This window comes from Prosopis cineraria, unplaced genomic scaffold (genome assembly GCF_029017545.1).
Source record: "Prosopis cineraria cultivar Desert tree isolate PC_DT_omini unplaced genomic scaffold, ASM2901754v1 PC12, whole genome shotgun sequence".
Taxonomy (NCBI): domain Eukaryota; kingdom Viridiplantae; phylum Streptophyta; class Magnoliopsida; order Fabales; family Fabaceae; genus Prosopis; species Prosopis cineraria.
In genome coordinates this window covers 3,670,517-3,695,874 of record NW_026555343.1, presented here as the reverse complement: position 1 = coordinate 3,695,874, position 25,358 = coordinate 3,670,517, and the positions used below count along the sequence as shown (strand labels likewise).

General features: G+C 32.0%; 1 protein-coding gene across 2 annotated transcripts; it reads right to left on the bottom strand.

Moving 5' to 3' along the window:
- Nucleotides 1-616: 616 nt before the first annotated feature.
- LOC129288207 (probable disease resistance protein At4g27220) lies at nucleotides 617-13,596 on the bottom strand. Of its 2 annotated transcripts, XM_054924698.1 has the most exons (10): nucleotides 12,778-13,596; nucleotides 12,572-12,638; nucleotides 8,520-11,283; nucleotides 7,369-7,641; nucleotides 6,379-7,107; nucleotides 5,309-6,103; nucleotides 4,784-5,191; nucleotides 2,415-3,039; nucleotides 1,499-2,245; nucleotides 617-869 (listed from the first exon to the last, which is right to left on the bottom strand). In XM_054924698.1, exons 3-5 carry the CDS (start codon nucleotides 10,623-10,625, stop codon nucleotides 6,508-6,510), a joined length of 2,979 nt encoding a protein of 992 aa, XP_054780673.1. In that variant the 5' UTR covers nucleotides 10,626-11,283; nucleotides 12,572-12,638; nucleotides 12,778-13,596; the 3' UTR covers nucleotides 617-869; nucleotides 1,499-2,245; nucleotides 2,415-3,039; nucleotides 4,784-5,191; nucleotides 5,309-6,103; nucleotides 6,379-6,507. The 2 variants fall into 2 exon arrangements, with proteins under 2 accessions (XP_054780673.1, XP_054780674.1); XM_054924699.1 differs by lacking the exon at nucleotides 7,369-7,641.
- Between the last annotated feature and the right edge of the window lie 11,762 nt (nucleotides 13,597-25,358).

The window sequence follows — 25,358 nt, the reverse complement described above, 5'->3', positions numbered from 1 at the left end:
GTTATATTATTTGTAAGTTATGCAAATAGTTAAACTGACGAACCAGTCCATAACGTAGCTTAATATAAAATTTATATTCAATATTAATGATATTAATGTTGGTGATTGGATTCTACCATGTATATATATAGAGTACATGAGGCTATGAGGGATTAGCGGCGAAAAACACGTTAATGAGTTGTTTATAAGTAATAATTAGTAAAATCAATCGGTATATTTATTTTTGTCCACCAACATGTTTTATCTTTCTTCCCATAGGCCAATTTTCATGATCTGTTCATACTCAACCATCCAAATCCAGATTCTGCAATTTTACTTACTAAAATGTAAAACAAAAATCAACCAGAGTTAGCTACCCCAATTAGACCGACAATAGTCGAATTTAACTCAATCATATAGTCACAGAAAAAAGAGAGAAAACAAAACAAGAAAAATGTGCTCCTGCGTAACAGAGTTGTGTTCCAAGTTTCGGCATTCTCATTCCTTTTTTCTATTACTATTTTGTAGCAAATGGACCTAAAGTGAATCACAGTTTAGATGGATAGAACAGCTATATATTGCAACAGATCCAATATTAATGAAGATGATCAACTCAGTTCTGCATGCATGCCTTCAAACTAAACATATGTCCTGATACAAGGGTTCACTCTTCATAATATAAATTGAAATATTCATCAATCCAGTATTGTTCAAGGAGCAAGATGTCATTTAAAATAGACCACCAATTTTTTTTCCCTTTTTCTTTTTTCATTGAAAGAAAATCTCAAACATGAATCACAAATACACTAGGAGAATAAAATGGATCATCTTCGTAAGTTGCAGGTACTGTGTCGCTTTGACTGTTCGCTGGCATCAGAATCTGAACCTTCCTGCAGACGAGAGAGAGATTATAGTAACATCAATTCACTCACTCACTTTATAACTGGACAAGTGACTAACAAAATTGAAGTCCATCATTCGATATGGCAAATAACAATAATTATATGAGTAAATATGGCAAATCCATCATTCGACTTTGATCAATTTAAGATTTTTCAAGTTCACCCTTATTTCTATAGCTTCAAATTAAAAATAGTTATTTCAGAGAAAACAGCTATCATTGTTGAAGCTACGTTGACCCCAGGTTCTGTCAAAAGAAACTAACCACTATCAAAATATCTAACATGAGAATCCAAGTGGCCACTAAAAAAAGAAAAAGACAAGCAGCACTCTATTTCATCCCAAGCAGACTACATCTCCTTCTATGTCTCGTCTACTTAATTCAATAGCAGAAATATCTATCGTTACATAAATGCTCTTACATAATCCACTTTTATATTTATTATCTTTTTCTGGTTAGAACTAGGTAAAAGAATATTGTTGTGCTGTATTTGTTTTATTGCTTCTCTATATGAACAGAAATAAACCTGATGAACATGAATATTAAAAAAGAGTGTCAGCCAAATTTTTATACATTCTTTAAATTATAGGACACAACAATAATTTATGTTTATCATACCTATTCTGTGACCAGCTCCTTGATAGTAGCATTAAGGCCTTTGTCCAATGCATCGTTTCATTGTCTCTGCTTATTGGTATCCTTTGGGCCATAATGACTCCTGATGAGAAATTCTGCATTTTGGGGCATCCTCTCACTTGAAATAAACTAAATGATGGGAATACAAAAGTGAGTTTGCCAGAGCAGAAGCTTTTGAGAGAGGATAAAGAAGTCATTTCCAAACGTATTAAGCTTTCAAATGTGATCTCTTCTGGTGTTGCTACATCGATCATCACAACTTCCTCCATCATCCCACAATTTCTTATGCATAACCCTTCGAGGTGCACAAGACTTTTAGCAGTGTAAGCTGTTGTTAAACTTGTGAAAGAAAGATATTGAAGGTGGTCCCAAGCTTGTTAGACTTGGACAATCCCACACATAGAGTTGCTCAAGGACATCTGAAAGAGAGCCGTCATCATTCCATATTTGCTCAAGTTGCTCCAGCGTATGAAGACACAACACTTTTAAACTGCCATAACCAATTTTCTTGGAAGGAAAAAGTACTTTGAAAGTACTAGAACGCCCTTCTAGTGTTGTAATATTAGGGAATTTTTCAAGGAACCTATTTAGCCACATTATTGGACTTTCTTCAAAGCGTTGTAGACGAAGCACCTCAACACTATGAAAGAGACTTACCTCATCATGACTATTCAGTATCTTCATAGAATCTTTTTCATTTAATGCCAAATCTTTTAAAGTTGGTGACACCTAATAAATAAAAACAAATATAACAGTTTATTTGACTCTCAAATCATGAAATAATTTAATAAATTTGTGACAGTGATGATATTTATATTTACGTTGATTTAGATCAAAAATTTGTTTGTAAGAATCAACCAAGAAAAAAATAAATAGAAAAAAAAAGGCATGCATGTACCTTTTCAAAAGAAAAGAGTGCTTGTTGAATTGGCACGTCAATTTCATCCAGCCTTGATGTATGCTGGGAATCCAAATGGCTAAAGTCAAATATTTCCAATTTTTCACAATCATAGACACTTAATGTCTTCAATGAAGGACATGCCAAATTATGTCTTCTTGGATAAAAATTCTTCAACTGTCGCAAACAAGCCAGCCTGAAGATAGTCAACTTTGGAAAATTAAACTCAAGATCCTCTACTCCTCCTTCAATTGCAACAATTTCCTCAATGCCACAAAAATGTATGCAAAGCTCTTGAAGTTGCTGCAGATCTTGGCATAATGTTACCGAAAACACGTTTCAAGTTCAGGCATCCTGCAATTGTCAATATCTGCAAATTTTTGAAACTGAGTATTTTTGGAAGGTTTCGATTCCATATATGTTTCAGATTCGGTAGTCGCGATAGAGTTAGCTTTTTCAGCTGACTTTCTTCCTTTACATGCATTTCTGTGTCATCCATGACCTTCACATCAAACACTGATTCTAAGGAATAACAACCAGTCACTTCCAGTTCCTCCAATGAACGTAGCAGTGTCAACAAATTCGATGGCATGAGCTTCAAATGATCCAAACTTTTGAAATCGACCTGTTTAAACAAATGCAGAGTATGAGTTATGTTTTATGTGTTCTCTTTGTGCTACTTTATCTAGAATGCGTCAGTTTGGTACAAGTCTTCGTTAGAAGCTTATTTTACGAGAAACTATTTCTATTTTAATTAAAAACAATAAATTCCTACTAATTTGATATACCCTTCGATATTTAAGGCCGATGGTAGATCCGCCTAAAATAATTATGAACTTCAAAATAGGGAAGAAAATGGGAAGGAGAGAAAAATATGGGGAGAAATTTTCATTTTAAAACCTATATTTTTACTATTTTTAGAAGCTTTTGCTCTTGTTTTCCTCCTCTCTATTTTTATGCCCATCCAAATTAAGGGTTACACTTTAAGCAAGGAGTACTTCACAAAAAGCCTTATCATGACAATTAAAATATAATTAAGCGTATTTGAAGAATGTCAATTTGTAAGCTTTGAATCCATGACTTTCAACCTTTCATATTCCAAATGAGATGATTTTGGAGCCTTTTTAAATTGATAATCTCTATTTTCTTGTATACAGTTGGACTTTGGAAACTCCACAAATTTTCCTTTTAGAGGGAAAATAATTTAAGAGTAAAATACGATGACTTTCTTTTAGTTTTGTTAAAATTTTAGATACATTCTCACCATTTTAAAACTTATATTTTAGTCCAATTTCAAAAACGGTTAAAAATATTCCATTAAAAGTTCTAAAAAAATACTTAATTATATTTATTGAAATTGTGTTTAAAATTATTAATTTTCCTTCGAAATATAATTGTCTATTGTCTACTGTTTTTCCCCAAATTAAAGAATTTCATAAAATTAAGTATGGTTATATTTAAAATACTTTCTTTAAAAATATTAAAATAAATAAAAAGAATTAATGTTAACAAAATTTACAGCAAAAGAAGCATGAATTATATTAAAATTTATTCATTATCACATTAAATTTACATTTTTATTGATTTATCCATGTGTTTGAAAAATAATTTGGCCTCATTTATGTATTTAATCTTTTAAAATTTACTGAGAATTACTTTTAAATCCCACTCAACACAATTAATTACTTCCAAGTCAATTAACAACTGAACTTAAGATAATAACAATATATTACCATTAAAACATTTTTAAGCCTGATGAATGTGAACACTCAAATATGTTAAGATCATTGTCAATCACTTGAGTAGGTCAGGTTCAAGTTGGGCTAGCTTAAATAAGTTTGAACTTATAAATTAAAATATCCTATATAATCAAACCTTACCCTAACACCTCTGACTTTTGAGTTTATTCAAACTAACTCAAATATCAAAATTGTCAAAAAAATTTAAATAAATTTTAATTTTTTATCTTAAAATTAATTACTATTATTACTACTATTATTATAAGAAATATGCATTGTATTTTTTGGGACAGTTAAAAAATACAGAAGATTGAAATTTTCTTCTAAGTCTTAAAGTTTTAAAAATATTTCTAATATTATTTTAAAATATTTTAGAGATTAAAAATGATGAAAATATAATAATATGAAAATTTCCAATTTATATATATACATATAAAATTTAGTCAAATAACAAACTATGATTTAAAATATTAATTAATATTTAACATATCTTTGTGTATTTTTTAAAAAAATAAAAAAAAATTCATGCCCAGCTTAAACCTGATTTGGCTTGGTTCAATATTTAAAATTTTTTTTTTAGCCGTTGAATTTAGCTCAAATTATTACCTTAATTAAAATTATGGATCATACCTTTTCTTTTCCATTCGGTCATTGGCATTCACCAGCACGAACATCCCCTGAATTACCAAAGCTAGCTATTTCATTGGAATCATGATTGCATATGTGCTTTAGTTTTCGCAGCCTATTTAGCTTCATTTTTTTCAACCGAATGGTTTCTCTTGCCATCCTTCTTTCATTCATGTCGCCCAAATCAAACACAACTTCAAGTGTATCGCACTCACTCACTTCAAGTTCTCCCAAGTTGAAGAGAGCTTCTAGCATACTTCCAGAAAGAAGAATACTCGAAAGCCAGTGACAATTTCGCACCACCAAAGATTTCAAATTAGAAAATATTTCATGCCCAACCTGGCCATACCATAATTCTCTTAACTTTGGATATTTCGAAAGCTCTAAATGCTTGAAGCTACGAAATGCTACCTGTGAAGAAAACAGTTTATAGTGTCAGTTATAATAAGAGGACGCTTAAACGCCGCAAATAATTTATTTTAATTCACTCAGAATCTTTCCAAATTTGTCTCGATAGACTATACAGACCTTATCCTGAAGCATCTTGCTGATAGTTTCATTTAAGTCTCCTCCCCAGTAACATCCTCCCTCCGTTAGTATTGTTTTGAGCTTCGGTGCAATTATTGCTTTGTCGGAGAAAATCTGCATCCGAGGACATTGGCTAACAACAACTCTCTCCAACCATGGGAACTTGAAGGGGCGCTTGCTTGATGAAAAACTACGGAGCCTTGGCAAATAATTCAGCTCTAAACAAACTGTTAAACGCAATTTCATTTTTTGTCCCATCCACCTCTTCTGTCACAATTTCTTCCAGCGAATCACACTTTTCCATTTTCATCATTTGCAATTTGAAAAGACTTCCCGCCGTTGATGAGGTCATTGTACCACCTCTAGATATATCAAGTGGCAGAAAGTTGTAGAGGAGGGAACTAAATTTCTTAAACTGGAACATTCTTGCACACGTAAGGCTTCAAGAAACTCCAGAACAGGGTGAATTTGTCTTCCATCTCTACATAAATTCTGAAGTTTGGGCAAGCAATTTAGCCACAATGCTTTAAGTCGGGTGCTAATAGCGTTCCGTCCTTCCTCGTCGGTCAGCAATTCATCATAAAATATCTCCTTCACAGAACTGAAGGAAACAATTAGACTCTCAAGACTGGGTACATTTTTAAGAAACCAATGCAGAGAACTTGCTTCATCATCTTGAAAAGTGGATGTCTGAAGATGTTTGAGTTTGCGGAATAGGTGCGGGGGAGCTTGGTGATGCAATATGACGTTGGCATCCCAAGATTGCAGGGTTAACGAATCCAAGTTGCCAGTCACCTACGACATGATTGCACAATGCAAAATTTCGGTCGTCAAAATTTAGAGTCATTGTTTTGCACCATGACTTAGTAAAATGAGAATAATTAGAGTTCAGGTATAACATCGGATATAAATTTGTCATTTATAGTCGCAAAATGTAACAATAATGTACCCCGAAGATTTTTATCAGACGGGATGCAAGATAAATAAACAAAAATACTAGGCAAATATACACTAAATAAGACTAGTGTAATGATTTTATGGGTAAAGATAAAAGCTTATATCACCCATACCTCTTCATTAATTGTAAATAGATATTGTTGCATTGAGAAATGAAATCGGTCATCAGCAAAACTTTGCCCGCATCTATTTGCACGCGGATTGAATACCTTCAAATGTGGACAATACAACACTTGCAACGTTTACAAAGATTGACATTCTAATGTACGAACCCCTGCGTAGAATCCCTTGAGTTTAACCAAAGTTGTAAGGATTAGAGAGATGAGATCATTAAGCTCAAATATGGTAGTTTCATCAATTGATCCATCCTTCTTCAAAACAACTTCCTTGATTCCACACATAACTAGTTCGAGATATTCAAGTTGTGGAAGATCCTTAGCGATGGAGAACGGGAAGATATATTCCAGCTTGCTACAGTGCTTAATACTCATGAGTTGTAGATTGGAAAAGCGAACAAGTCCTTGGGGATCCCTGTTCCATATTCGTTTCATCTTTGGCAATCCACTTATTTCTAGATTTTTCAGCTGAGCTGTCACTTCTTGAGTATGCATTCCGTCAGCAGCGGTGAGTTGGAATATCTCTTCCACTGAAACACAATCTCGAACCCTCAAGATCTCAAGATTTCTTAATGCTTCAAGCATGTAGCCTGATGGAAACATAGTCTCCAGTTTATCACATTTGTTCACTTCCAATATCTTCAATCTACCAAATTGGTAATGCCATGCTCTCTTCAAGTTCTTCATGTCATTTACTATCATCTCCTCCAATTTGGGAAATCCAACCTATTTGATGCACAAGAAATCATGAACGTTGTATAATAAACCAATACTAATCCCTCAACTAATTAAAAAAAGAACCCCTAATGTTCATGTTACATAGTTACTCGAATGTGCTTGTGTGAAAGATTTTGGATATTGTAATTCAAGAAATATTCCAAGCTATAAGATTGGGAGGTGTTTAAAACTTTCATGTTCATTAAAACTACAATGAAAAAAAAATACAAATGTTGGCAACTTCAAAATAACTCAAGAACAAAATCATACCACATGATCTTGAGCCAATGTAATCTCATTGTTACTTCCTTTTATGGCTATTATCTCCTCCATCGCATGGCATTTACTTATTTCAAGCAGTTTGAGATTTTCCATATTTTCAACCATAAAAGGTGAGAATAAATATTGCAGGCTGCCGCAGTCATCCACGATTAAATTAACTAGATTCCGGAAAGAAGTGACTGTTGAATGTTGATGATCATCCCAAATTTTTTCCAAATTAATCGAGCTTAATTTCAGGGTCTCCAAATTTGACAATGAAACCTACGAAAATAAAAAAAATTGTTACTCTAAATCTTAATCTGATACAGGGACATGTCTACATTGAACATAGAGGGGGCAATTGCCCCCATAAAATAAGAAAAATTTACACTTACTTTTTAACTAAAATTACATTTGCCCTCTCTTTAAAACTACACATGCCGCCCATAAACATGAATTGTCCCACACTTTCTTTAAAATTATTCATCATACATATTTAAAATTATTGTCTACTCTTCTATTTAATACAAAAATAAATTTATAATAAAAATGAACTATTATATTTTTTAAACTCCTTATATTATTTATTTAAATATTATTTTAATTATTATTTAAAATTATATCTTCTTCAAAAATATTAGTGTCTATATAAATATAAATATTGCCCCCTCTAGTAATTTTTTCTAGATCCGTCACTGATCCGATATATGCACAAACCACCATTTTTAAGATGCATTATATCTTAATGAATCATGGTACAAATTAAGTTCTCAATGTGAGAGACCCAATAAAAGGACACAATCTCTACTACTCTCAGACGAAAGTAATGTGGCCATCAAAATTATTGCTCTTTACTCCATTTTATAAATTAAGTCAACTATTGTCACTTGTAATATAATATAACCAGATAACATTTTTCATAAAATTAAGTATCTTATTCCTATATATTTTAGTAGTGAATTACTAGACACCACACACAAACACACACACGATATATGGTTTGATATATATGTTATATATATGCATATATATAAACAAATAATAAACAAGTACTGAACATGTAACAATTTCTATCATATGATCTATATTTTATAATTGCTACTCAAATTTTCATATAACAAATGCATAAGAAATATTAAAATGCCACAAAATGAGCAAACCTTTGCATCGAAGAATGACGTTGGGATATTAGAGCAGCAAAAATTGACTATTGCAGGTAAATATTGCAAAGCCAAGCGTCGCAATGGAATAAACTCAACTTTATTGATGATCATGCCACTATTCATACTTTCCAAAGACACAATATTCTCCACAGAATGGCATTCAGAGACTTCAATCTCAACAAGTTGAGAGAAGTTTTTAACTATTGAATTCAAGAAGACATATTTTAGCCGCCCGCAACTTTTGAGCTTCATGACTCTTAGCTTTCCAAAAGAATCAACTCTCCGTGGCCCATCACATATCTCCTTCAACATGGAGAGATTATGAAGCATTAATGTCTCCAATTTTGGAAACAACATTACATCAGTTTGATTCCTTCCCGTTGAGCTGATAATACACTGAATATCTCCATTATTTTGGATGTGCAGATGCTTTAGTCGTGGAAATCCTTTGCCATTCAATTGGAAAAGCACATTTGAAATGCCATTTAGTTCATCTAAGTATAAATCTTCCACACTTTCCATCAACGTTTTAATGCCATGTTCTAATTGAGAGGGAGTATCAAGCTTTAGCTTTAACAACCTTGAGGTATTATTATCATTTTGCCATTCCCATTTATCTCCAATAACAATCTTATATCTCTCTAACTTATCAAATACAATGTCCCTCACTAAAATCCAAGTCTCAACTTGAATATGTAGAGTAATCAAGCTTGTCAAATGCTTGAGCTCAACAAGACTAGCATTTTTGTTTCGTTTCGTTGAACTTTTTGCCTCCCATTTTATTGAGGCATTGCCCACGTACAATTCCTCAAGTTTAGTCAACTTGGACACAACATCGGGTAGGATGACCTCAATTCCAGAACGTGTCAAATCTAACATCCTTAGATGACTCAACTGCGCTATTTCACTAGGAAACTCTTCCATGGATGAACGAAAGAAGCTAAGAATTTCTAAATTTTTCAAGGCTCCAATTCCAGAAATGTCTTCCAAAGAACACTGATCCAAACACAATGTTTTAAGTTCAGTCAAGGCGGCAAAAGATGTAGGTAATGATAATATGATCATTCCTGTTAAATCCAACACTCCAAGGTTTCTCATTCCCTCAAAAAAGGAGTTTGGAATTTCTAATGAAGGATTATCTTTGCTATTTAAGTAGAGAAATTTCAAAATGGGGCAATCTAACTTTTCAGGAAGTGTTTGGATGCAACAACGAACCAACTTTATCTGGGTACACCATTTAAAAAAATCCCCGCTTGGCCAGTCTTGGAATGGAACATTCCTTGTGAAGACATGTTGATCCCCAGATGCAATTGATATAGCTACTTCTCGAAGAAGGTCATGCATTTTGATCACTCGCGCCATTGCATCACTGTGAAGCAAAAAGCAGGATGCCTTCAAGTCATCAATCACTTTTTGAAGCCTGTTTCTTACACCTTCAATGGTTTTTATGTGTTTGAATACACCCAAACCAATGACGTATTTCAACAAGTCATTAACAGAAATGGACGTTCCAAGTACTCCACAAAGCAAGAATACTTGCTTCACTTCATGATCTGGTAAACAATCGTACATGTATTTCAAAGGTGGAAAAATTTTGTCACCCATTATTCCACTGTCAACTTTTTTCAGTACATTCAAGGCATCTTTCCAACAATAAATTTCTCTATTTTTTAGTAACTTTGCCATTGCGACTATCAACATAGGCAAGCCCGCGCAACTTTCAACCACTTGGGTTGCAATATCTCGCAACTCGACATCCTTGGCAGCATCATCATTTGTCATTTGAAATAATCTATGAGATTCTTCATCACATAATACTTCGAGTCTGAAATTCTTGAGTTGCATTCTTTTGTAAAATATTTTGGTCTCTAGAAGTGAGCAACAACTTGCAGCCCTTATAATTGTCCTCTGTAGAAATTCCCTGCTTATAAGTATCTTGTGATGGAATTCCCAATTTAGCCAAATCAAGTTCTTCATAGATGTCGTCCAATATGATGAGGATAGCATTGTCCTGTTTGATTCTCCCACGTAAGCGGCTTGCCTTTCCCATAGAGGACTTCTCTTCAAAGCGGAGGAGGCCCAACTGATCTGCAATCTGATCATGAATTCCCTCAATATCTAAAGCTTGTGATACAGTCACCATAACCACTTCATCAAATAACTGGTCATCCTTAACTTGTGCAACAATTTCACTTGCTAGTGTGGTCTTCCCCACCCCACTTAATCAATAGACCCCTATTCTACTTACTTTAGGGTCTTTTAGAACCGATAAAATGCGCTCCTTCATTAAGTTCCTCGACTCAAGCTTTACATTATCTCTTGTTGTGATGGTGGGTAGACGAGGGAGGTGCCCAATTCGACTGAACTTCCCATTTGTCAGCACTTCAGCAACATTTTCTACCGTTTTCTTTGCATTTCGGCTTAGTTGATGGCGTGAAATCCAATTAGGAAGACACCATCCAGAACACTCTGCCTTCACACAGCGTGGATCTTCACACAATCGCTTGGCTTCCTCTAAGGTGTCATTAGCTTTATTCAGCCACTTCTCCACATCAGCTTCAATCTCTTTTCCATTTCTCTTCTCTGCTTCAACCTCATGCACGATTCGCTCTTTTGCCGTCCCCAACTCCTCGACTTGATCCTTTAGCATGTTGAAATTGTCTTTGTAATAACACAAATATCCCACTTGTCGTTCAATGGGTTTCAGTGTATACTTTGCTATTTCGCCAGCAATGGCACCGAGAATCTCCATTCTTGATTCCTGAATTAATGTACGATTAACAACAACACAAACATCAAAAAATAAAATCATATCACATGGAGAAATGGGTGTCATAAACATGCCTTGTTACATGCCTTTGTTGCAAGTAACAAACGAGAAACTTACTTTTTTGTTGATTTTTTTGATAGCTTCTGCAATATTATTTCCGCTGAGAATTCAGAACAAAATATGAAATTAAAAACATTTTAGGGCCTTTTTTTTTAATTTCTGTTCTCGTTTTTTATTTTTTACACTGTTTTGTAATATAATTTTTAGAATTATTTTTCAAAACCAAATAAAATGAAAATATGTTTGGTTCTGTTAATAGAAAAACAGTTTTAGAATTACAAAATATAGTGATTGTCATGGTTGCAGGCATTTAACAGTGGCAGTTTAAGATAGAAATTAGCCAAGGTAACTATATTTTTTCATAATCAAATATAGTGTATTTTGAAAATGAGAAAAATAAAACGAAACCAATTTTAAAACATTTTTATTTTTTGGTGAAAATAATTAAATCCAAAATACTTATCTAAACAAGTTTTTACTAAAAAAAAATTAAAAGTAAAAATCAAAGAGGTTCTTAATATCTTATAAATATAAAAAGGTATAATTATTTTTCACAATTTTTTTAAAAAATAAATCAAAACTGTAACTTTATACTATTCTTTTAAAAAACATAAAAATTCAAAAAAAAAAGCATCATTTTAACCCCATTCCACTATTTTACAATTTTTCAAATAACATTAATAAAAAATGAATAAAAAATGCAATTGTCCATCACTTAATTTTAATATAAATGAAAAATAAAATCATAAAATAAAAATAACCGATATTTATAAATTTTATAAAAGTTGTAAATAATTTAGAGTATTTTTAAGATTTTATTCTCATCCAAGCAATCTTAATTAGTTGACCATTAAATTATACAGATTAGATTAAAAATTATTTAGAGTTTTTTAAATTCAGAGAGGACAGACAATTAAATTACAAAAAAAAAATTAAATATTTTTAAAAGAATATTTTTAATAGTGCTAAAAATAGACTAAAATATTTGTTAGGATTATGTAATTGTAGAGCAGTTGGTTATATTTTACTCATACTTTTAAGTTATATTTTAATAATACTTTTTTGTTTTTGGACAACAAACTTTTTTTTTGGGGGGGCGGATAAGCTTGGACAACATTCATTCAATATATACAAACTCATCAAATCTAAAATTAAAATGAACGGTCGAGATTTGGTATCTAATGATCTAATGATAGGCACCAAAATTGAAGGACCTTACCAGACACAGCTTGAGAAAGACAAAAGAGGTGTTTGCCACCGTTGTCCTTCCCTTGACAAGTAAATCTCTGACATTCAGAATCACAAGTCCGGCGGGGGCGGGGGGGATAAGAAATAAAAATAGAGAAAAAACACAATTCATATTATTAATTAATATTAATAATTATGAGAATAGAAAGATTATAAATATCAAGAGACAAAATTTACCAGAATCGCTCTTTGCTTCACACGAAATTAAACTTGTCTCTCACTCTGAAGAACTACAAACTGAGGCGGTAGTACCAAGACTACCAAGGAACAAAGGATTGAGGATGAGAACTTTTTTCCCCTTTTTTTTAAATGCAACAAATACAAGAAGAGGTAACCAGAAAATAGACCCTTAAAAAAAGACAACTTTTTTTCCTGCGCAAGTTGATACAAGAAAATGAAAGAAACCTTTGATTTTAAAAAAAAAAAAAAAACAAAGAAAGAAAGAAAGAAAACAACTTGAACGGAAAACCTAAAAGAAGGAACGACGAGAGACAGTACCAGGACTTCTAAGGGACAAATTGATAACAACATTTTTTTTTTTTGGCTTTTATTTTTTTTTATTTGGGAAGATTTTTTAAAGCAATAAATTTCAGAGAAGTATTAACAGAGAGCAGAGTTGCAAGAAAAGAAATCTCCAGGCAACAACGACGTCAACTTTTTTTTTTGGGCTTTTAATAAATTTAGTTTGTACATAAACTACGGAACGAGACAATACAAACCCTTCCAATCATGAGAAAAAAAAATTGTTTTTTGGCAAAAGACTTTTAAAAGCAACAACGAAACAGGAGATAACAAGAGAATAGATCCTTGAACAAAGGCACTTTTCTTTTTTGTCTTTTTTTTTTTTTGGGAAGCAGTTGAAACAGAAAAATGAAAGAAACCAAGTTAAACAGAAATCTTAGAAGAGGAACGAATAGAGGTAAAAGAAACAAAAACGCCGACGATTTGTTTTCCTTGGACTGGCTTGAAGGTAAAAGTAGAAGGAAATAGCAGAAGAAATTGTAAGAACAGCGCGCAGGAAAAGCAGAGGAAAGATCGGAGGCAATGTAAATATGATGCAAACCCAATCTCAAAAGACTAGTTTTTTCAAGTCAATACGTAAAGCCACAAAGTCCAGGGTGGAAAAATCAACATCACTATTCAATGCATCCTGATCGTAATTCCACCAAGCCGCTGAGGTGGGGCCAGCTCCTCTCACATGCTTACCTTCACAGTGGCTCTATGAACAGCGTCGGCTCCGAAAATGGCAAGGGTTAGCCACGCGTGTCAGCCTTGGAAAATCAGTGGTATTGAAAAATGAAAACAAAGTTGAATGGAAAACGGGGAAGAAGGAAGGGGAAGAGATAGGAGTAAAGTGCTGAAAACTGATGGATCCTTGATCCAGTTAAAATATAGGTTCACAAGTTAGAAGTCTAATTCAATCATAATTAAAATAATATAATTTAAATAAAAAATATTAATTATCAAAACATTTATAATTTATCTATATCCAAAATCAATGTTACATATAAGATATAACTGTAAAAAAAATTAATCATTTAATTTTTATAATTTTAATTTAATTATAATTTAATTTTAAATTTTAACTCGTTATAACACAATTTTTAAAATTTTAATTTATTTATTAATTAATTTTTAAATTTTACCTCTTATAATTTAGTTCTTAAAATTTTAATTTCTTAAAAATTAATTTTTATATTTTAAAAATAAAATTATAAAAATTAAAAATATTTTAAAATTTATTACTAATATCTTAAATTATTAAACTCTTTTAATATTTATAAATATTAAAATTTTAAAATATTTTTAATTTTTATAATTTTATTTTTAAAATATAAAATTAATATTTAAAGGTTGAAACTTCAGAAACAATATTATAAAAGATAAAATTTAAAAACTTAATTTATAATAGAATCAAAATTTCAGGAACTTGAATTACAGTGAGTTAAAGTTTAAAATTGAGTTACAACTAAATTAAAATTATAAAGGTCAAATAATTAATTTTTTTATATAAAAATAATTTTAACAATAACAAAATACAACATTTAGCAAATATTATCATTACAAGTTACCAGGCAATTCGGTCAAAAGTGGATATAGTGCGCGTTTGGATTTACTCGATAATCGATTTTTTCAGTGAAAAATTCGATTTTTCAAAAACATACCCAAACACCAATTAAATTGATAATCGATTATAAAGAGAAAAATCGATTAAATCCTTAAGCTGCATCGGCGCGCTTCTGGCGTTTAATCAGAAGGGAAGAGAATTATTAAAAAAAAAAAAAAGAACACTGTTCAAAAAGCACATGGAAAAATTACCAAAAAGGTCAGGAAAATATTATAAAAAAGGCACAAAATTTAATAAAAATAAAACTGAACTCTCTTATCTTCTCTCTCTTTTTTTTTTAATCTTAGTAAAATTTAAACTTTGAATGTTCAAAAAAATTGTTAGCATAAGTTTCTATCAACCACCATCCTCCACTTAACACTTACTATAAAATTAATTTAAATAAAATATTAATTAATAGAAAAAATTTAATTTAATTTAATTTAAAATTTAGGGTCATTAGTAAAGAAAGTTCCTATCTTATATAATCATGTTTGGCCCTAACAATTCAGCTTTGGAGTTTATTCCAACCATCTTGAATGCTCGAATAGTCAACAATTTTTAAGCAAATTTAAATTTTAATCTTAAAATTAATTATTACTACTACTATTGTAAGAAATATGCATTATACCTTTCGGGACAGTTAAACAATACAGAGGACTGAAATTTTTTTTTAAGTCTTAAAGTTTTAAAAATATTTCTAAGATCATTTTAAAATATTTGAGAGATTAAAAATGATGAAAATATAATAATATAAAATTTTAAAAATTTTTAAAAATATATATTTATAATTTACTCAAATAATAAACTACAATTTAAAATATTAATTAATGTTTAATATATATTATATATTTTTTAAAAAAATAAAAAAGTATTTAGGCCAAACCTAAACCTAATCAGGCTTGGTTTAATGTTGAAAAATTATCATTATTTTATCCCGTTGAATTTAGCCTAGGTTATCGCCCTAATTAAGATTATGGATCATACTTTTTCTTCTCCATTTGATGATTGGCGTTCACTGGCACAAACATCGCTTGAATTACCAAAACTAACAATTTCACAGGAATCGTGTTTCCACATGTGCTTCAATTTTGGCAGACTATTAAGTCTCATTTTTTTTTTCAACTGATTAGTTTCTCTCACCATCCTTCCTCTTTCATTCATATCGCCCAAATCAAACACAGCTTCAAGTATATCACACTCACTTCAAGCTCTTCCAAGTTGAACAAAGCTTCTAGCATGCTTCCTGAAAGAAGAATATTCGAAAGCCACTGGCAATTTCGCACCACCAAAGATTTCAAATTAGAAAACATTTCATGCCCAACTTGGCCATACCACAATTCTCTTAACTCTGGATATTTCGAAAGCTCTAAATGCTTGAAGCTACAAAATGCCACTTGTAAAAAAAAAAAAAAACAATTCATAGCGTCAATTATAATAAGATCACACTTAAACACTTTAAACAATTTATTTTAATTCACTCAAAATCTTTCAAAATTTGTCTGGATAAATCATACAGACCTTGTTCGAAACATCTTCCTGATTGTTTCATTTAAGTCTCCTTCCCAGTAAGATTCTCCCTCCGTTAGTGTTGTTCTAAGCTTTGGTGCACTTATTGCTTTGTCTGAGAAAATTTGCATCCGAGGGCATTGGCTAACAATAAATCTCTCCAATTATGGGAACTTGAAGGGGCACTTGCTTGATGAAAAACTACGGAGCCTTGGCAAATAATTCAGCTCTAAACTTAACAAACTGTTAAACGCAATTTCATTTTTTGTCCCATCCACCTCTTCTGTCACAATTTCTTCCAGCGAATCACACTTTCATCCTTTGCAATTTGAAAAGACTTCCCGCCGTTGATGAGGTCATTAGGCTTTTCAAACTGTTGCACTGTATTGCCTCTAGATATGTCAAGTGGTAGAATGTTGCAGAGGAAGGGACTAAATTTCTTAAACTGGAACATTCTTCCACCATTAAGACTTCAAGAACCTCAAGAACAAGGTGAATTTGACTTCCTTCTTTACATAAATTCTGAAGCTTCGGTGAACGCCGCAGCAGTAATGCTTTATATATCGGGTGCTAATTTTGTTCCATTCTTCCTCGTGGGTTAGCAATTCATCATAAAATATCTCCTTTGTGGAGCTGAATGAAACATATAGATTTTCGAGACTAGGTACATTTTTGAGAAACCAAAGCAGAGCACTTGCTTCATCATCTTGAAAAGCAGATATCCAAAGATGTTTTGAGTTTGCGGAATAGGCATGAGGGAACTTGGTGATACAATATGACGTTAGCATCCAAAGATTCTAGGACCAAATTATCCAAGTTGCGAATCACCTACATAATTGCATAATTGCACAATGCAAAATTACATCGTTGGAAGTTACAGAGTCATTGTTTTGCATCATGACATAGTAAAATGAAAATAATTGAAGTTCACATAAAACATAGGGCATAAATTTGTTATTTTCATTGCGAAATGTAACGACAAAGTACAATGAAGATTTTTATCAGACCAGATGCAAGATAAATAAACAAAATATATTAGGCAAATATACGCTAAATATGACTGGTGTCATGATTTTATGGATAAGGATAAAAGCTTATATCACCCATACCTCTTCATTAATTGTAAATTGATATTGTTGCATTGACAAATGAAATCTGTCATTAGCAAAACTTAGCCGACATCTATTTGCAGGCAGATTGAATACCTTCAAATATGGACAATGCAACACATGCAGCATTTTCAAGGATCGACATTCTAATGTATGAACCCCTACACAGAATCCCTTGAGCTTAAGCAATTTTATAAGGATCAGGGAGGTGAGATCATTAAGCTCAAATATGGTAGTTTCATCCACTGATCCATCCTTCTTCAAAACAACTTCCTTGATCCCACACATAGCTAGTTTGAGATATTCAAATTGTGGAAGATCCTTAGCAATGGAGAACGGGAAGACATAGTCCAGCATGCTACAGTGCTCAACACACACGAGTTCTAGATTGGAAAAGCAAACAAGTCCTTGGGGATCCCTGCTCCATATTCATTTCAACTCCGGCAGTCCACTTATTTCTAGATTTTTCAGCTGAGCTGTCACTTCTTGAGTATGCATTCCGCCAGCAGAGGTGAGTTGAATATCTCTTCCACTGAAACACAATCTCGAACCCTCAACATCCCAAGACTTCTTAATGCTTCAAGCATGTAGCCTGATGGAAACATAGTCTCCAGTTCATCACATTTGTTCACTTCCAATATCTTTATTCTACCAAATTGGTAATGCCATGCTCCCTTCAAGTTCTTCATGTCATTTATTATGATCTCCTCCAATTTGGGAAATCCAACCTATTTGATGCACAACAAATCATGAACATTGTATAATAAACCAATACCAATCTCTCAACTAATTAAAAAAAAACCCTAATATTAATATTACATTGTTACTTGAATGTGCTTGTGTGATAGATTTTGGATATTGTAATTTAAGAAATATTCCAAGTTATAAGACTGGGAGGTGTTTAAAACTTTTATGTTCATTAAAACTACAATGAAAAAAAAAATGCAAATGTTGGCAACTTCAAAATAACTTAAGAACAAAATCATACCATATGATCTTGAGCCAATGTAATCTCATTGTTACTTCCTTCTATGCCTATTATCTCCCCCATCGCGTGGCATTTACTTATTTCAAGCCGTTTCAGATTTTCTAGATTTTCAACCATAAAAGGTGAGAATAAATATTGTAGGCTGCCACAGTCATCCACAATTAAATAAAAGAAGTAGCTGCTGAATGTTGATGATCATCCCAAATTTTCTCCAAATTAATCAAGCTTAATTTTGGGGTCCCCAAATTTGACAATGAAACCTATAAAAATAAAAAAAATATTACTCTAAATCTTAATCCAATACAGGGACATATCTATATTGAACATAGAGGGGGCAATTGCCCCCATAAAATAAGAAAAATTTACACTTACTTTTTAACTAAAATTACATTTGTCCCCTCTTTAAAACTACACATGCTCCCACACTTACTTTAAAATTATTCATCACACATATTTAAAATTATTTTCTACTCTTCTATTTAATATAAAAATAAATTTATAATAAAAATGAACTATTATATTTTTTAAACTCCTCATATTATTTATTTAAATATTATATTAATTATAATTTAAAATTATATCTTCTTCAAAAATATAAGAATTTATATAAATATAAATATTTCCCCCTCTAGTAATTTTTTCTGGATCCGTCACTGATCCGATATATGCACAAAACCACCATTTTTAAGATGCATTATATCTTAATGAATCATGGTACGAATTAAGTTCTCAAATTGGGAGACCTAATAAAAGGACACAATCTCTACTACTTTCAGACGAAAGGAATATGGCCATCAAAATTATTGTTCTTTACTCCATTTTACAAATTAAGTCAACTATTGTCACTTGTAATATAATATAACCAAATAACATTTTTCATAAAATTAAATATCTTATTTTCTCCGACTAAAATCGTTGATTATAACATCAAATAGGGCTCCGTTCGTGTGATTGTACTACCCAAGCCCATAAATTGTGACGTATAACCCAGCTAAAGATTATAGGACTCACTCTCAGACCACAGCTTCCCCCACTCTCAAATCTTTAGGGTGTCATATACCCTAAGCAAACCTCCTCGATAAATTTGTAAAGATAGCTAGGTTCTAATCCCTCAACAAACTATGAGACAAGGCTATATCCTCATGCATTGAAAGGTAGTAGAAATACCATATGAATTTTAACTACTTCCCTCTTAGGTGAAATCCCGCCAACTAATCATGCAATGTACGATACTCACTCATTTCACAATTTCATTTATTCATTATTAACACATTGGGCTTATGATAATACGCTACTCAAGTGAGTACTAATCTCATTATCACATATACCATGTATATCTACCATTTCAATTACACAATTATCTTTAACCCATTACACCTTAACCACAATTCAAATCTATCATACTAATCATCAATTACTCATTTTAATACCATATTACAATTTGAAATTCATTTTAAATTCACTTGCACATCTTTAGTTCACATCAAGCAAATATACTATCTCATGTTTCATAAGATGTGTACATATTCACAAATCACAATTGTACATGCCAATATACACATTTCACATTATAATGTAATTAATAAACAACTACCCAGGATAGGGTTCCCTTGATTACCTCAAAAATTTGAGAGATCAAAGGTTTACCCCTTAATAATTAGCTTCTAAGCTTGATTTCCAAGCCAAATATTGTGTCCAAATGCTTAATCTACAATCAATCAATTCTAAATTCATCAACATTGTCAAGAACAAAATTTCAACTCGCACATTTTCTCTTCTACAACATCCAACACCCTTACTTCTCACCCTTAGGCTGGTCCATTGGGTTTATTAACTATCTTTAGCATTATATAACTTCATTAAGTATCCACATTGCCATTAGTGCCTCAACCACCTTCATAAATTCAAATTAAATGTCCATTTTCGAACATTAATGACACTCACCATCTAAAAGTGTCAAAACCCATAATCTCTAGGTTTAAATACTCTAAACAACTTCCGTTAACTCCATTTGAGTTAATGGATTCGGATCCATAATCAATATGGATTGAAAATCATCATTCTAACTTAAATCCTAACTAAAATCTTCAAGAAAATGGAAGAGAAAAGGAGATTAGGGCTTGGAGAACTTACCTTAAGTAATTACTGGCTTTAAAATGCTTCAAAATTACTAATGGAGCATAGCAGAGATATATCAAGCACTTTTGTTTTCCTCTTCTCCCTCTTTTGATTTCTGTCTCAGCTCGTGAGGGTGCTTATTAGAAATTTTAGTCCTGCGTTGCAGCGCACGCAGCATGTGCCGCAGCGTATAGTACAAAGAGATCATGCCCTCTTCATTACCATCTGTAAGCCACGACAAACATGCTGCATGCCGTAGCATATGGTACAAAGACACTTCCTTCGTGTTTTCTCCTTCTTTCGATGCCCGGGTGGCACAACTTCACTTTGAACCCATAATTAGGACTGAAAACAAAGCTGAATACATTTATTAGACCTCCCTGGCTACACACCATATCAAATCGTTCAATTACTATAATCAAAATTGATTAATTTTTTAATAATCTAAGGATTAGAATTTGGGATGTTACAATTATCATATTACTAATCCACTTTCAGGACAAGATCTCTCAATTCTACCCTTGTAAGTTGATATCCAAACATTTGGACAATTACCCTGGATGCAAAAAATAATATATCAATACTTGTAACTATTAACTTTAAACTAGAAAAGCACGTATGATGAATTTATAACTTACTTTTATCATTCATCTTCTTTACATGATTGAAAGCACAAATCAAATAAACATTCTTTTTCACTTATTTTCCTCTTTCGAGCAACACAAGCTAACCATAGAGATCTTATGCTAGGCTATTTCACCCTTTTTGACCTCCTTAGTATACCTCCAACTTTGTGTTCTGATTTGTTTGATCCTTCCTTCTCCTCATTGCTACGTACTTTGTTTGACTTGTTTTCATCTTCTGTATCATCTTCCTCTTCTATTTGTCTAGATTTATGGTCTCCCTCCTCCTCTTCTTCATTGTCCACTTATTTTTTATTATGTTCAGATTTATGTTCTCCTTCCTCCTCTTCTTTATTGTCTATTTCCTCTTTACCATCTCTAGATTTATGTTCTTCTTCATCCTCTTCTTCCTCTTGCTCACTCTCTCCTTCCTTCTCATCTCCATCCTCCTCTTTTTCTAAGGCACCCCTCTTTACTTGTAGCTTCAGTAGCTCTTCAGCAACAAATCTTTGTACCTTCATCATTTCCTCATGAAAAAGCTATTAATTCTCAAATAAGCCTCCTTTAACTTGTGCACAAGATACACACTGTATAAGACAATTTCCAATCAAAGCATATATTATGAATTTCAACTTTAATACTAACTTGGTCATAAAATGATATTATTAGTGGCATCTTTGTTGAAAAAGTATCCTTATTAGTGCTCAAAACATATATAATTTCGTGGCATCTATTTCTCTCTGTGTCTACTCTTTTGTTCACTCTTTCCTCATTCCAGTGCTTCAATACATCACTTGAGGATAGGCCATGTAATATCCTCCTCCTTCTAACCCATAATTAACTCCAATTCTCAAGTAACAAGGAAATGAGATTAAGGTATTTAACATAATACCAAGTTTCAAATGGTTAGAAAAGTTGAAATTCTAAGTTTACAAAACTAAAACTATTTTCAAAGTTCTTAAAATAGACAAATCAGAGTTCACAATTATACGAAACCATGAGATCACTACACATATAAGTGCATTTGCTTAAAAATTTGAAAACAGGAAATTTTGAAAAATTTTAAGGCATGTGCTGCTGTGTGTTCGCCTCTGTGACATGCGTCGAGACTCATGACATCATGCATTACAGCGTAATTGTACGAATTTTGACAATAAATTTTGCTGTCAATTTGACAACTTTTAGTGCAACTTCTGATACACCCCAATTCTTCATCTGACGTCTGATTGACGCGAACTAGGTGTTTACAAAAAGCTCTTTTTGAGCTCTAACTAATGGCATTAGTTTTCATAAGAAAATTATTTCTCAATTAAAATTTAAATATTCTTTTCAAAACTTACACTTTTTTAGCAATTTTCATAAAACCAAGTGTCTAATTCATTTACCAAAAGCTATTAGCCATTGACACCCATTTGACCATATGTGAAACATCAAAACTAACTCATATAATGCATCATATCACATTAAACATTTATAGATCACAATTTCACTATTCAACCTTTTAATCTCAAAAATATACACGAAGGAGTTTAAGCACATTTTCATCAAGCAATCCATAATCAACACATAATATGCTCAACTCTTACTTGCATTAGTATTTTGACCTTATCACGTATAACACATATCATAAAATCACTCCCTATGATCCAAAATACACTTACAATTCATAAATCACATAATGCAAGTAAGGATCAAAATAAGCTATCCCTAGTTGGCAATTGAAATTGTCAAATACATATAATGACTCTAAAATAAAGAGGCATACAAATTAGGATTGCAATCCTAAGCCTCTAGGTGCTTTCCTCTTTCTAAATCTCTTGAACTATTCCTTATAATATTGAAGATAATGGAGTGAGTATAACCACTTAGTAACTAAGGTTCAACTAACTCATACTAATACATGTCAATTAATTTAAATGCAAGTGGCAATAAAAATAAATTCTTCAAACCATGTGAAACATTTGAGAATGTATATATTCACACTTCCAAGCATAATAGTATATACTTGGGAAATAAAGCTTTTCAACAATTTTCATATCCCATAAAGTTTATCATATTATACAATCACGAATACTTAGGAGTAATTAAGACTCAATTCATGAATATTCTTATTAGGGTCACAATGCAGACAACCATGTGCCATTACTCACTATATGCATGATCAAACCTCCCTTATATCCTCCTTATTCCTCTGACATGAAACTGTGAGCTATAACACAGTGGGATAATCTATAATCCATAATTTCCCTAGCCTAAATACTCATGAGGGGATTATCGAACTAAGGCACACCCAACTCATTTATGAAACACGATTTCCTCATTTCTCACACTATGGGGTGTCATACACCCTAAACTAGCTTCCTCATTGAATCAGTAGATAGCTAGCTAGGTTCGAGTCCCTCGTTAAACTAATGGACAGTCTCTCATTGAACAAGTGAGATAATATGAATATAAACAATCTGGGGCAAGCCATCACTCGAATGGGAGCCTTATCACATGGATTTGATTTTTTACTCCTCTTTTTAGGCTAACTGCCACCTCTTAAGATCATGCAATGCATATTCATGTAACATTCACATTTAAATTTAATTCATAGAACTTCATATAGCCAATTTCATTGAACTTTACTATTTGACAAATCATTAAACTTCTTAAACACATTTTCAATGAACTCTAATTTACACAAGTTATTGAACTCCAATTCAAGCAAGTCATTGAACTCCAATTCAAACAAATCATTGAACTTCAATTTTCAAAACCATTATACCTCACACGTTTACAATCATTGAACTCCAAACATTTCAAAATCATTGAACTTCTATTATGAAACACGATTTCCTCATTTCTCACACTATGGGGTGTCATACACCTTAAACTAGCTTTCTCGTTGAATCAGTAGATAGTTAGCTAGGTTCGAGTCCCTCATTAAACTAATGGACAGTCTCTCATTGAACAAGTGAGATAATATGAATATAAACAATCTGGGGCAAGCCATCACTCGAATGGGAGCCTTATCACATGGATTTGATTTTTTACTCCTCTTTTTAGGCTAACTGCCACCTCTCAAGATCATGCAATGCATATTCATGTAACATTCACATTTAAATTTAATTCATAGAACTTCATATAACCAATTTCATTGAACTTCACTATTTGATAAATCATTAAACTTCTTAAACACATTTTCAATAAACTTTAATTTACACAAGTTATTGAACTCCAATTCAAGCAAGTCATTGAACTCCAATTCAAACAAATCATTGAACTTCAATTTTCAAAACCATTATACCTCACACGTTTACAATCATTGAACTCCAAACATTTCAAAATCATTGAACTTCTATTATGAAACACGATTTTCTCATTTCTCACACTATGGGGTGTCATACACCCTAAACTAGCTTCCTCGTTGAATCAGTAGATAATTAGCTAGGTTCGAGTCCCTCGTTAAACTAATGGATAGTCTCTCATTGAACAAGTGAGATAATATGAATATAAACAATCTGGGGCAAGCCATCACTCAAATGGGAGCCTTATCACATAGATTTGATTTTTTACTCCTCTTTTTAGGCTAACTACCACCTCTCAAGATCATGCAATGCATATTCATGTAACATTCACATTTAAATTTAATTCATAGAACTTCATATAACCAATTTCATTGAACTTCACTATTTGACAAATCATTAAACTTCTTAAACACATTTTCAATGAACTCTAATTTACACAAGTTATTGAACTCCAATTCAAGCAAGTCATTGAACTCCAATTCAAACAAATCATTGAACTTCAATTTTCAAAACCATTATACCTCACACGTTTACAATCATTGAACTCCAAACATTTCAAAATCATTGAACTTCTATCACTCAAATTATTAAACTCCTATTTTTATAATCATGGTACCCTACACTTTGATAATCATTGAACTTTAAAATTCTCAAAATCATTGAACTACATTAAATCCCCACTTCATAGTAGGCTTTTTCATGCAAAACAAGCTACATTTGCATCTCAATCAATTTTACATAATTCAATCACCATTTATCAATCAATAACTAATAAACACACAAAAGTTCAAGTTAGAATTTTCTCGATTACCTCAAACTTTTGAGAAGTCAAAGGTTTCACCCATCGAATACTCACTTCTAAAGCTTTCAAGAAGCTTGAATGGTGCCAATGGTAGTCACTCTTTAAGCATTTATATTGTAAATCATCAATATCCATATTTGAGCTAATTTTCACTAATACATCAACATTTCTTAATCCTCAAAATTTATTCTTGACTTATGTAAAAATATCCA